Below are 12,540 nucleotides of genomic sequence, written 5' to 3' on the forward strand. Positions count from 1 at the left end.
TTTGTCTGCCTGTGGTTCTGTGCCCTACTTTTGTTGGGCACTGTATTTCAATGTTGTAGGGCAAAATTCTTCCAATAGTTAATAGCTCTGTAAATTATTTTAGTACAAAACCCCCTCAAACCCTACACTAGTTTTTGTAGCAAGTGTTGCTTTTAGTATCCTGGCATACTTCCCAAAGAATGCTGTCTTAATGATTCATACAAATATTAATGTTACCAGAAAAAAATAATTTACTTTGAATGGCTTTAAGGAGATGGAGCACTGAGAAGCTTAACTTTATCAAGCCTGAAAATAAATCCCAACTGTTAGAGGGGAAAAGCAGTTTTTTGTTTTTTTGGGCTTATTCTTAAGTCTGTCTTGAGAAAGGTAGGTGAAAAATGCTTCTGGTGTTTTCACAGAGTCTGAGCTCTTTGGTGAAATTTGTCATTATAACTCAAGCTGAGGCAAGATGCTTTCCTACAAAACTTCTATGTAGCATTTTCTGTTCTGTTGTGAGTGAAACTCATGTGCTTTGGAGTCTTTGCACTGAGGAAGCCTGTCCCACTGCAAACAGCATTGTGCTCTGGTAGTGCTTGATGCTTGGCATGGCTCGTGGGCCTCCTGAAAGAGGAACATTTCCCTTGGGATCAGAAAATTGGGATTTGAAGTTTAGTGTCTCACTCATTGTCATTGAAATGCCTGGACTATTGGGTCAGGGCCTATTTTGAGCTTTAAATTGTGTGCTGTCCCCTAGTTGGTTGGTTGTGCATGTATATTGGGGTTTGGTTTGAATACCTTTTTTTTTTTACTGTTCTTTCTTCAGAAAGTGCATTACTTCAGAAACTGTGGTGATCTCAAGAACTCTTTCCTGATAAAAACTAGAGCATGTAGTTGTTGTGGTTTATTTTTTGTTTACTGTGAAACTGACAGGCATCTGCAAAAATCTTTGAATTCAATAAATTGTCACTTCTTGGTAAGAAGGTATGAAAACAAACCCAAGTAATCATCATTTAACTTATTTTAGGCTCTTTTCCTCCTATGTAAAATGAAAGATAAAACCCAACTAGAAACATCAGCCAGGGAATTGAGTGTTACGGTGCAGCACTGAAGGAGCTGTAAGCGCTGTCTTTGGTTTTAGTAAATGAAGAATGTGAAATACCTTTCACTTCTCCATGGCCGTGCTTTATGCAAAGTAATCCCTAAGTACATGTTAAAAGAAAACCGAACAAAATTCAAGATACTCTTATACTTAATTCTTCTGTAAAGGAATCTGTTAAGATATTCAGATGCAGGCTTACTGGGCAGGATGCCTTAGCTCCTCCCCAAAGCTGTGATCTCTCTACAACCATCTCTTGGTTGGTGCTACGCAATCTCCTCTTTGTCCAAGACAGGTGTGCTCCTGGTGTAGGAATATGTTGGACCTGATATAAATTCCTGCCAATTGACAGAAATGTTCACTAAATTTAAGCATCTCAGACCATCAGGTTTCTTCCCCTCTTCTTACATGTTTGTCTTTGTAATAGTAAAATACACTTTTGAACATATTTACAAAGTTCATCTCAAGATGATACTGAGATATATTTTTTATTTGACTGTATTTAATTTTAATTTTTTTTTAAGAGAGAAAATTAATGATCCACCAACCCAATTTCCCAAACAAGATTGTCACTGGGGCTGATAGTAACAGATCCAAGAAACTTATATGCTTCTGCCTGTTACTGCCTGCTGCCAGGAAGATCCTGATGATTCTGATTTTCCTACTGTAAAGAGAACTGAATTAGTGCTTCTGACGTCAGAGCCAACACTGGATGTTATCAGTCTGTGAGGTGCAGCTGGTTCCTGGGTTCATGCAGTTTGAGGCTCTGTTGTATGAGTGGTAGTTGTCTGCATCTGTAGGAGCTGGTGTTCCTGTCCACCTCTGCACAGGAAAGATGACATTTCCCATGGCAAGAGCACCTTGTTGCTCAGTGGTGATGGTTCACTCTGTTAGAGCCTGTATGTCAGACCTCTAGCAAAGCCCGCATTAAATTAAGTGTGCATGTGCTAGTTGACTCCAACAGTGCCAGGTCTCCCAAAACTGAGGCCAGCCATGAGCATGACAGTGCTGGTGGAGAGCCTGTGACTGGTGAGTGATGCACTCCTTATCTCTGCTTGTGTGAGAGGAAGGCAGTTTCTAACAAGAAGAGGAAGAGGTTTTGTCCACACGTCCTCCCTCTGCCAATGACAGTATGCCTGCCTCCCCAGAGCTCCCATCCACCCTTACAGGCTCACAACTGCAGCACATTCCCTTTTGTCAGCAGCTCTGCTCTGCCTCTGGCCCCTTGTCCTTGTGGACCTTGCCTGCAAATCTGCCTCCCTGCCTGCCTGGGAAATCTTGGCTGGCTTTGCCCAATAATTGAGATGAATGATTGTTGTTCTCCTGGGCTAATTGCACATATAATCTATTCTTTCCTCTTCTCTAGGGCTCCTATTTGCACAGAGAAAACCCCAAGCACAATAAAACCACAAAAAACCCCCCAAAACCAAACCAAACCAAACCAATAAAAAAACAAAACAAAAAAAAGCCAAAAAACCCAAGCAAAGAAACAGATATTGTTGTTTAAATGAAAAGAGATAAAGGGCAAAAGGAAGGAGAGGCCACAGCAATTTTCTACACTCATTCTTTCTAGATGTGCTTACTGGAACTATGAGGAACATATACTTTTCTCTATGAACAGCAGACCTTCCCATCGCTGGGAAACTAAACACAACACTGAGGACTGCTTACTAGAGTTTCACCCCCAAAGGTTACTGTTGCACTGCACTGTCATTGTATGAAGCTGACTGCTTTCTGTGTAGAGCTTACTAGGAAAAACCCAATCCCATGTTTTGTGACCCCTGTGGTTCATTAACATTTGCTGCATGCCAGCCAGCTCCCTCTGGTTCTTGCACTCAGAGTGACTCTCACTGGCATCCTACGCAAATTGTATCAGATAAACATTACTGGGAACATAGTAGCTGAACAAATTTTCTGTAGGTATACTTATATATTGGTTAACTTGATTTAATCTGGAGTGAAACTCTGCTGATCAACTCTGCAAATAAATAAATGGTTGTTAAGGTTAAATGCCTGTTTATTGTCTAGGGAAGTGTGTACTTTTTTTTTTTATCTAGTTGTGAGAAAACTAGTTTTCCATGTGATGTGGGGTGGACTTGATAAGCGACTGCACTTAGTATTTAATTTTTGAAACACTAAATAAATAACAGAAGTTGTGAAGGCTCTTTTTAGAGCTTTGGCTACATTTGAATAGCTGAAATGGTAGTTTTCCTGGGTTAAAACCATGTAAATGTTGTTGAATTCTTAGTGGCTCATGAAACAAAATGCCATGAATACCACGTTAATAAATAAGTGCTTTTTGTGGTTATCAGCATACACATTCAAACTTACTGAATAATGGAATATGCCTTTTTGCAGGCATTTTCCAACTTTTTAATTGCAAAAACTGGTATTAGCACATGAAAGAATTAGTATGAATCTTCAAAATTGCATTTACTACTTCTTAAATGTGCCAAGAAAATTTACAGTTCTGTATAAAAATAAGATGGAAAAGAAATGTGTCTGATATTTTTTGTTTGTTTGTTTTTCCTTTTTGTAATAGGGCTTTATTTGTCCTCTCTGTATGAAGTCTCATGGATCAGCAGAGGAGCTGTTCAAACACTATGAAGCAGTTCATAATTCTGGCATTGATTCAACGCATGGAGGGGAAGGTCATCTGTCACCGGAAAGGTGAAACAGTACTCATTTGTGCATGTGCTTTTGTGCTGGTGTTGAGCTGCTAGTTACACTGAAGGTTTTATTGATTTGAACTTATGCAGTCAAGTATTTAAATGTTCATGTCCCATTTCCAACTAGAATTAAAAGGCAGCTTGTAACTTGTGTTGTCTGATGCTGATCTGACAGTAAGTGAAAATCAGATACCTGTGTTTATGATGTTAAGCCACCTGTTTCTGATTCAGCAGACAATGCAGCATTACAGACCAGAACGATTTTTGTAAGTGTGACAGAATAAAATATGGGTTTCTTCTAATTTCTGACATAGACCTGAAATATCATCATTTGAGAGTGGAGAGGACAACTGTAAAGATAGAGAAAAAACCCAGTTTTGTCCCTAGTTAATTAGGATACTTACTGGGTAATTGCAATATCAGTATTTACCTGAATAGCTTCCCTTATTACTTAGTTATTTGCAAATCTGAGAAGTTTCTGTGTGTGCCAGTAATTCTTCTTCTGTGTTTCTATGCTGGTCTTCAGAAATCTTAACTAGTTTATTTAATTTTTTTTGTCAAAACTGTGTTGTTAAGTACATCCCTAGGAAGAATATCAGGTTGTTTTATTTTTGAGAGCAGGGGTATGTAGCAGGAACTGATAATGTGGAACTTTCTTTAGAAATGTTTAACTGAGTAGTCTGAGTTGCTTTGGAAAGGTTTATCTTGGGGGTAAAATTTACATAGGTTCCCCCTTGCTTCCTGCTAATCCTTTTTCTGTTCAGTGCTTGTTTTGTGCTGTTGTAAATAGCAGTCCATGGTGCTGTTATGTCACACTCCCCCAGACTCTCCCGGTTTGTACACAGGAGAGTCAGAGTGAGTAGCAGAGAGGTACACAGCACATGGCCCTGTGGCTTCTGCTGATCCTGGGAAATAAGCAGTTCAAACGTTTTGTTAAAAGCAGAAATGTAACTCAAAATTACAAATAATTACCTTGAAAGAAATACGTATATTTATGTAACTAACTCTCTTGAGTTTGGCTCTGGTGAGAAAACAGTGTGGAAGATAACATGTTTCAGTTGTTACCCAAATGCAGATCTGTATCTTCTCAGTACTGAGCAAAGCTGGCAAGCCAGTAGGAGCCAGCATTAGCAGAGGTCTTGGATGACTCTTTCCTTGTGGATAGCTGGCTTCTCTCTTAGGTGCTGCATCAAAGAAATCAAAATTGAGGCTTTATACAGGATAAAGCGATAGGGTACTAGTGAAGTCATATTGGGCTTCTGATGTGCACATTTCTTCAATAATGACTATTTATTCTTTTTATGCCTGATTTAAGCCTTTTTGCAGTAATTCTTAGAGTAAAACTTAGACCTGAAGTGTTACTTTTGTAGGATAATAGCATTTACATTGGTCATAACTATTTTGTTTATATAGTTTATGAAATACTTACTTTTTTGCCTATAAATTTCCAAAACCAACCAGATGTTGGCTGGTGACATTTATTTATTTTTTTTCCCCTGGATCTTGACAGTTTAGGGACAAGTAGTTTTGTTTTCTCTCACATAATTGAAAAAGTGGATAAGGTCATAGAGTTTTGGTGGAATAAAGAGAGCCTGGTGAGAACCACTGTGTAACACATGAGCTATATTTTCCTATTAGTGTGGCATTTGTTAATTCTGCTCATTTGCCTGTTTGCTTGAGAAAACCCTTATTCAACATAAATATGTTTTCCCAAACCTTGGAATTCCTTGGAATATTAAAGAAATATTGCAGACTGCAGCAGGGATCCACTCCACTTGCTCTCCATGTGTGAAGCTTACGTGCAATTCTCAGGACCAAGACTGGGAGGTGAAATTCCATATGTAGTCAATAGGAAAAGTTAAGTACTGGGAATGACACAGTTTCCTCTTCCTCCCACTCCCCAGTAAACTATGATGAATAAGTTCCAAGAGTAAATCATGTAACTCCCCACAGTGTGATTCAGCAAGGCCGTAAGTGCTCAGTACTAGGGTGGAGGCACTGGCATTACAAGTAGGAAACAAGAGTGGACCATAATGAAAAGGCACTAAGGATTTTCCAGATGGTAGGCTCAGATGTGCTGAGAGGAGGAAGGGATCGTCACAGAACTAGCAGAAAAGGATATTTGGTGAGGATTTGGATGATGGGAAGAAAATCAAAGTTACAGTGTCTGTAGTGATCCCTTACACTAATTCCCCCTAGTCCATTTTCCACTGGTTAAACTAAATTTGGTTTCATTTTAAAGTGGCCAAGCAAAATTTTGCTGGGGATATCAAGGCAACTACTGTAGAAGTACATTGCAAACTCATTCCTTTCTCCTCCCCTTTACCTTCCCCTCTACTAGAAACTAGCTTTATACAACTCAAACCCTTAAATCTATTGTGAAGACCAGAGCATCTTAAAAGCTTTGATATTGCAAGTCTGGTATATGTTCTGCCCAACTTCAATACACTTAACTGTTCCACATGTTTTTTTATCTATAATCTTAGATCTGAATCTTAGCTCGTTTACTTACTGGTATTGATGAGAAAGTGGCTCCCTCTTCTCCATTCACAACCAATGTACAGGTTTTGGAATGCATCTACACCTGCCTCAATAAAGTTGTATTTTCAAACCTCCAGTAAATGTATCACATAGGCAGAATAACGTGTAAATAACAAAATTTTCCTCTGAAAAAAGTACAGTAATTTCACGAATACAAGCCGCACCATTTTTACTAAAATTTTGCTCCCACACCGGAAATGCAGCTAACACTCAGGAGCGGCTAATATGTGAATAATTTTCTGACATTTCCACCCCTAGAAGTGGAAACCGAGGTGCCGAGTCGAGCAACCTACCAGTAAAAGCCAGCATTTTGCGATTGTTACAAATTGTTACTTTGTTGTGCCGCGGGTGGAGCTGGCTCCCTGCAGGTAGCGCGGAGGGGTGGGGGGAGAGGCAGGGGAACTCCCTCCTTCCCTCCTCTCCCACAGCCCGGGGGAGAGACGGGGGCCCTGTGCTTTCATTCCTGCGGCCTGGGGGGAAGGCAGGGGGCTCTGTGGCTCCGTGCTGTCATTCCCATGGCCCGTGGGGTAAGCGGGGGGCTCCTGCCCCCGCCTGCCGCGGCAGGAGCAGGCAGGCTCTGTCCCCGCCTGCCACCATGGGAGCAGGGTCTCCGTCCCTGCCTGCCACCACGGGGCAGCGCCAGGCCAGGGTGACCGAGCCCAGTGGCAGTGGCGGCTGGCCCTGAGCGGCCCCGCCAAGCGGCCCCACCAGGCTGGGCCACCTGGCCCCATCGGCAACCCCGAGTGGGCCGAGCCTTCACAGCCTTAACCCAACCAGTAAACCCCGCCCTGCCGCGTTTCTGTTACTATTTGGCAACTTTGCTGCACGCAGTTCCTCGCTGCGAACGACAGAGCGGCTTATACTCAGGTGCGGCTTATTTATGGACAAAGAACGAAATATTTGCCATCACCCAGAGATGCGGCTTATAGTCCGTGCGGCTTGTATTTATGAAATTACTGTAAATCTCTTGATATCCCATGGGTTTTTTGTCATTAAAATTGGTGCACCTTGAAGTTCTTGTTCCACTGGTTCAAATGCATGTTTCACTTGCTACTTGATGACTTTGACCTGATGCTAATATGCTAGTGTATATTCAATCTATTCCTCACCAGTTTAGCTAAGGAATAAGTTACTTTGGTGGTTTCTTTTCTCCAAAGTATGAGATAATTTGAAAGAACATCTGTGGAGGAGGGGATAATGTACACCAGCAGCAATAAAATTGTATAAAACTGAGAGGATTTGTTGGCACTGGTACCCTCATGTATATATTCTGTGTAACTCTTAGTGTTGCCACTGTACAAGCAATAAGAAAGAGCATTTTTGCATTATTTTAATGACCCTTGTATTCTTGATTTGGAGTGGCTGTATCTCAGTAATGCAACATTATCCTCGTGTGTATAGTTGTGCAACTCTGTAAGGAGACCTGTGATTTTGAAGGGTGCTGTGTGAATCAATTCCTAACAGTTATAGCCTTGGATCTTGTGTTCTTGCATGTCTGGAGGCTTGATCATGAAATCTGAGAAATTAAAATTCTAAGGCTTTAAATATCCAGACCATTAAGTGAATATGTCTTTGGATGAACAATTATGTAACTGCATATTTCAGAAGTAGGATAGCATGCTGTCACTTAGCAGTGTTCCTTTACATGATATGGGAAGGAGAAGAAACCTGTCCTTTTTGTACAAAGGCGTGCAAACCAGTTAAATGTTCCACCAATGCATAGCTTTGTCATTCTGAACTCATGTGGTTGAGCTGATGCACTGATTTAGATTTACATTCTGTTTTCATGAGACTTTTTTTCATATCTGTTTCTTTACTTTTCCATTTTATATGTTTAGCATTTTTCAAATGATGTGCAAAGTGGTAATAATCTAGTTTGTTCCAAACCAGATTTCAAAAAAATCTAAAAAGAAATATTTATAATTATGTAAGTTATATTTATGTAGTACATGGCTATCACTCAAATTACTTAATATATGTTACAACTTGTATGTAATTGAAAAAATATAAACACTGTGTATTCATTTTCTCCACTCTGTGGATATATTTATTCAGAGATGAAGTATCACTGCTCCGACAAGAAGTCCAAGACTTGCAAGCTTCGCTGAAGGTTGGAAATGTATTTTACTTGCACTTGGTTCTTTGTTTCAAATTGAAGTGTTCCACTGTCTTAAGCAACCAAATTGATAGCCTCTCTCCCCATCTCTTTCTTTTTTTTGTTATCATTTTGCCCCTCAGGAGGAGAGATGGTATTCAGAAGAGCTGAAGAAAGAACTAGAGAAATTGCAGGGGCAGCGGCAGCAAGTAATTGCTTTAAAATACTTGAAGCAGGTTTATCGTCAGCATTGACATTGAAGATTAAAACCTTTTTTGTAAGGCACGTGGCCTGATTTAGTTAGTTCTGTAATTTAAATATTGACATGTTCTTGAAAACAAAACTAGTTATCTCTGCACAATGTAACCAGATATATAAATGTAAAGAACAAAGTCAGAATAGATAACGATTCTTCCATACTACTCACTACAAGTTCAATTCAGACTTTTCCTTCTGTTGAACTTATTCAGAACTCAGTTTAGAAAAGGAAGTAAATTGAATGCGGCGTTTCATCTTTTATGAGAAAAAACTATGGAGTCTTTCTTGTAAGAACTTTTGGAAAACAGCAGTGGTATTTCATAGGTATCCAGCTGAGTTCAAAAAATAATGCAAGGCAAATTGTGGTGTGTTGTGCCCTAAAGGAAGCTCTTGTTTTTTTTATTACTATGAGCTGCTTAGATGCAGGATAGTTACAAACCTCAGAAATTGCTTTCTGACAAAACTCCCTCTCAGAATGTACTTCTTAATGTCTATAACCTCTGTTTTAAGGACAGAGGTTTCTATATTGAGGAAAGGGAGGGGGAGGGGATTCTTACTGGAGCCTTATGAGTAGAAACCTTAATAGTGTAGCAATATATGAAATGAAAAGTCATCTTGACCTTTTTCAGTCTTCCAAATATAATATATATTTGGAAGACTGGAAATATATATTATATGTTAGATAATATATGTTAGAATTTCGGTATTTTTATACTACTGTGCAGTATTTGAGCATAGAAGTCTTTATTTCCCAGTCTTTTCTAAAATAGTGGATGAACTTTGGAAGTAGTAGTTTTTATTCCTACTGTCTAATGCTGCATTTATTCTGTTTTTTTAAGGATTCTAAATCTGATGGATTGACAACAGCTACGTCTGCAGGTGGCTAACATTTTATTATATTAATTTCTGCACTACTTTGGAATTTATTTTGGTTTAGCTTTTAGGTAAATTAGCACTTTTGGTAAATTAAACAAATCTGGAATTACAGTTACAATTACTGGCAAAAAAACCTCATTGTAAGACCTATTAAGAGCAGTTAATGTTAAGTAATAGTCTGGGAAAATGTTCTAGGGGTTCAGGGCTTGAAATTTTTAGAAGCAAAACAGGAGTTCTTCTGAATTTGAAAGCAGTTCTCATGAGACATTTTGAACACTTTTTAAATGATTTCTTATATTCAAGCAGTCAGATATGCATATATGTATATATATATATAGCATTCTTTAATGATGGTTGTATGTAGTATTTTTGTGTGCTCATTGCTAGCAAAGAAAGCAGTGAATTTTTTTGTCTTGAAGACCCATAATTTTTGCTCTGTTTTCCTTTATGAGGCACTCATAGAATAAAATCTTCCCTATTTGTTCATAACCTAGCTGACTGATACTGATTAAAGCTTTTAATTGCAGTTCAGGGCTTGGAATTCAACATCATGTTGCAGTGATCTGAAGGACTATTTCTGACCAGTGAAAACCAATATGTACTTAATCCTGCAGAGTACTCAGCTAGTGACAGTGACATCATCCTTGCAGATATTTAACTTCAATAAGGTTGTTCACTTTGCTAAGATGATTGGATGTTAAGGGATTTTAGATTACACATTCACCTCTCATGGTTAATGATGGGCATGAGGAACTGTATTGTCCTAGTTCTTCTAGAAAATAATACTGTTCTTTTTATGGAAATAGAATCATTAGAACGGCAACTAGAAGAGATCCAAGTAGAAAATTTTAACATTAAGCAAATGAAAGACTTATTTGAGCAAAAAGCAGCACAACTGGCCACTGAAATTGTGGGTAAGTGTATTAGCATGCGATCTGATTCTCTTCTTTACTTGTGCAATTTGTGAAAGGGATCATTTATTCCACTTCCTTCTTATTAGATCTTAAATCAAAGTATGATGAAGAAATCAGCCTTCGGGAAGGTGCAGAACAGAAGGTGACAAACCTGAGACAGGAACTGCAGAAAGAGAGAAGTACAGTAGAAGACTTAAAGACAGAGCTGGTACTCACATCACATTAATATTTTTGTTGTTTTCAGGTCACGGGAGAGGTTTATTTAACAGCTGGCAAACACAGTTTTAAAACAGTCAAACTCTGTTGAACTTGATGATGTCTGCTTGTAGACTGAAAAAATTCAGAGTACCATTGTTTTTGATCTGCATTTTCACTGTTTTTCTGGAGAGAAATTATATGTTGTTTCTGACATATATTAAAATTCACCCTGCATATGGTATAGTCCTCTTGTTTGATGCTCTACCCTTCAGCAATTCTGCAGTGTATTATGCATATAGATGTGCTGCACAGACCTGAACTTGCAGCATGCCATTGCTGACTTCCACAGCTATCTTTAGGTCACTCTTTTTCCATGAGGTGTTATGCTCTGATTATCCTTGGGCAGCTGGATTTTTAAGAAGTGGTCAGAGAGGTGTTTTGTGACATGGTGGCTGAAAAACTGGCAGCTGTCATCATCATGCCTATATTAATCTTGTCCCTTTTGTGCTTGGCTGATAGCACCAATGTGTGTGTATTCCAGGATTTTGGCTCCTAATGACTTTTATATTCAGCCATGGCTCCAGGGAGCAATCCCAGTGACTCAGCAAGCTAGGCCACTTCTAATGCAGTAGTGCGAGGAATTTCCTAGTTTCTCCCACTCAGCTACTGCTTAGACTCTGGAGGAAAGTAGGACTTGTTTATCCCCCTTCTTCCCTGTAGCTGACTGCCCTCAAGGGCCTATTGGCCTTGCCCAGATGCTGGACCTATTCATTCCTCCCTGTTCAGTTGTTTCTTGTCTTCTCTTTTCCTTATCTTTTTTTTTTTCTATTCCTTTTCTCTTCTAAGGATGCCAACACACCTTTTCTCTGCTTACTCTAGTGCTCCTAGTTGCCATCTCTCTCCTTTCCCTCCATACTGTTTCATGATGAAGCGTGTTATGGTGCTTGAGATGCAATTACCAACAGATTTTACTTGTGGGTTTGGTATGAGTCATATCTGATAGTATCTTCAAGACACTGCCTTCAGCTGCCCTTTTGTTTTGTATGTGGTGATTTTATGAAAAAATTCTTGAAGACGGGGTAGTATCCTGTATCTACACATCTACCTACATAAAAGTTAGTTGTTTGAAATCAATCAACAAGTTCCAAATTTAGCAGACAAAAACTAAAAACTAGCCCTTAAATCCTGTTTTCTTTGGGAATTATAAGCACTTTTCTGTGGTTTTGGGGTTTTTTGGGGAGGTTTTTTATTATTTTTAATTTATTTTTTTTAAGCCTGGCTGTCATAATGTATATGTCACCTTGTCTATAAATTGATGATTTGATAGATTTTTAGAAATTACATTGTCACTAGAAGCATGCCGATGTGATGTTACTCATTGCTCACAACTTTTCAGCTACAAAGGCCTGGTGTGGAAGATGTGGCTGTCCTGAAAAAGGAACTGGTCCAAGTTCAAACACTGATGGATAAAATGACCCTGGATCGTGAGAGAGAATCTGAAAAGCTGAAAGATGAGTGCAAGCACTTGCAGGAAAAGCAGGCTAATTCTGAGGTAATAATCATGCACAAAGATGTGTGTTCTAGCTTTGCCATGACTATCACATGAAAATGGAAAATAGTAATTAATCATAATGAAGAAGCATCTTTCTTAATTGAATCTTCTCACTTCTCCAAAAGTTTTGGTTATTCTGCTCTTCTATCAGTTACAACTTCTTTACAAGCAGAGAAAAACAGATGCATCATCTCAGATTTGGATCTTTAAGAGGAACTTCACTCCTCAAACTGTCTCAAACAGCTCCTGGCTAAAACACAATTTTGCTACTTATAAGATCATGAGAACTGGAAGTCCTTAATTGACACATTGGCTGCAGTGCTTGACATAAATGTTTGGCCATGTTTCATCTCAGCTTTGCT

At 39.0% G+C, this 12,540-nt stretch overlaps 1 protein-coding gene across 5 annotated transcripts in view; it reads left to right on the forward strand.

Moving 5' to 3' along the window:
* The window catches only part of EEA1 (early endosome antigen 1), a 92,171-nt gene that overhangs the window by 44,592 nt on the left and 35,039 nt on the right, over nucleotides 1-12,540 (forward strand). For all 5 annotated transcript variants that reach the window (XM_033056905.2, XM_033056904.2, XM_033056906.2 and 2 more), the window contains 7 exons: nucleotides 3,618-3,745; nucleotides 8,341-8,395; nucleotides 8,524-8,589; nucleotides 9,478-9,517; nucleotides 10,321-10,428; nucleotides 10,515-10,636; nucleotides 12,023-12,178. In XM_033056905.2, coding sequence (XP_032912796.1) covers nucleotides 3,618-3,745; nucleotides 8,341-8,395; nucleotides 8,524-8,589; nucleotides 9,478-9,517; nucleotides 10,321-10,428; nucleotides 10,515-10,636; nucleotides 12,023-12,178 — 675 coding nt within the window. The remainder of the gene's footprint in view (nucleotides 1-3,617; nucleotides 3,746-8,340; nucleotides 8,396-8,523; nucleotides 8,590-9,477; nucleotides 9,518-10,320; nucleotides 10,429-10,514; nucleotides 10,637-12,022; nucleotides 12,179-12,540) is intronic.

The sequence above is a fragment of the Catharus ustulatus genome, chromosome 4 (assembly GCF_009819885.2).
Source record: "Catharus ustulatus isolate bCatUst1 chromosome 4, bCatUst1.pri.v2, whole genome shotgun sequence".
NCBI classification, from domain to species: Eukaryota; Metazoa; Chordata; class Aves; order Passeriformes; family Turdidae; genus Catharus; species Catharus ustulatus.